Genomic DNA, 1,687 nt, shown 5'->3' on the forward strand with positions numbered 1-1,687 from the left:
TTTAATTCAATTAAATACTTATATTTTCTTATATTTTATGGACTGTATCAACGAGCTCAAAACACAAAACATTAAATTCGATAATAAATCAATCAAAATAGTTCCAAGCAAACTTACCATCGTCTATCATTTTTTCAATATGTCCATTCGTAATATTATTGACCCAAGAATTAACTTTAGTCGCAATTGCGTGCGTGTCAGACAAATTGGCGTTAATCACATCAGTATTATAAAATGTTTTTATCGTCGCTGCGTAACGTTGTCTGATCAATATATTATCATCGATATATATTCGTGAACCTAGATTTAAAGTATACGCAGAAGACGGGGCCTGTGTGAAATGAATATCTCTTTATAAATTTATATGAATTATATACGCAAAAATATTACAATTTAAAAAAAAAGACTAATTTTGATTTGTTGATTAATATATAATTTACCTGCAAAGATTTCACAATATTATTAAACTTCTCTCGAATGGCCGGCGGACTGACTGGGAGTTGCATGGCTCCGGCAAGTTCATATGCGGTTTGATCTTGAGCTCCCTCATAAAGGAGCACTAATGCTAATTTTATGGATATTGGCGATAATAATATATTTCCTCTATTTGTCCTACTTAGACTCTGAAGAAACAATAAAATTAGAGCATTGACATTAATAGGTTAATTAATAAATGTAGTTACATAAAATTAGCATTTAAAAGCGGTATAAAATGACTCTAACAAAAACTTACACATCTGAAAGATCTATTTTACATGTTTTACATATTTAACATTTAAACAACACAATTAGGTACGGCATATCCAGCAAATTTGATTGTTTATAATTTTCATAAAAATAAATATATTAATAATTTTTTTTAATCGAAAAGCCAAACATTAAGGAATAACATAAAGATGTCGAACAAATGCATGTATCGTTATTAATAAAATAGTTATAAACGATAAAAAAAACAATGAAAAAAGAAAATTGGGTATACCATATTAAAAAGACGTATTTAAGGGGATTCTAAAGTCGTCTGTATTACTGACTAAACCATATAATTTTTGTATAACAATTACCTTTTTTCTCTTTTATTGATTCGAAAATCCTTTTCCAGGATTAAAGTATACGCATTAATATATGTCTGTAAGGTGAAGCTTATGTTGAGAAAGATAAAAAATTTCGAAATTGAGATCTTCTTTATCATTTCTTAGTCCAATATAGCGTTTCAGAGCTGTCACGTCGTGATTTGCTTCATATAAAAGTCGTGCAATCTGTACTTAAATAGTAATCTATAGACTAGTAGTTTGCACGAAGAAATTATATGGAATTCTTAAAATTGGACTTAGATGTCTAATTAAAATATTATTGTTATACGAAAATTTATGTATGTGCATGTACATGAGATATTGATGTAGTAGTATGTATAGTGATGTATCAATAACACGTAAATTGTGTTATTGATACACGTAAGTATTATTTACAATCTAATCAGACTAATCTTTAGGGATTCCTTTAAAGGTATTCTTACGCGTTATCTATTTTACCGATTAAACACGCAATATTTTCGTAGAATGATATTACACACACACACACACACACACACACACTACTATTACAGATTACATTTTTTTTAGAATTAAAATATATATTAGCATTAATAGTAGTCTGTATTAATGTGAAATTTATGAGAAAATGAAAAAAA

The 1,687-nt window shown here is 27.9% G+C and overlaps 1 protein-coding gene across 2 annotated transcripts in view; it reads right to left on the bottom strand.

Annotated features, from left to right (window-relative positions):
- Positions 1-1,687, bottom strand: part of LOC108753632 — a 15,398-nt gene that overhangs the window by 11,171 nt on the left and 2,540 nt on the right. For both annotated transcript variants that reach the window (XM_018495402.1, XM_018495401.1), the window contains exons 3-4: positions 441-623; positions 118-331 (exon numbers count right to left, since the gene is read on the bottom strand). In XM_018495402.1, the coding sequence (XP_018350904.1) occupies positions 118-331; positions 441-623 (397 nt within the window). The remainder of the gene's footprint in view (positions 1-117; positions 332-440; positions 624-1,687) is intronic.

This window comes from Trachymyrmex septentrionalis, unplaced genomic scaffold (genome assembly GCF_001594115.1).
Source record: "Trachymyrmex septentrionalis isolate Tsep2-gDNA-1 unplaced genomic scaffold, Tsep1.0 scaffold7, whole genome shotgun sequence".
Classification (NCBI taxonomy): domain Eukaryota; kingdom Metazoa; phylum Arthropoda; class Insecta; order Hymenoptera; family Formicidae; genus Trachymyrmex; species Trachymyrmex septentrionalis.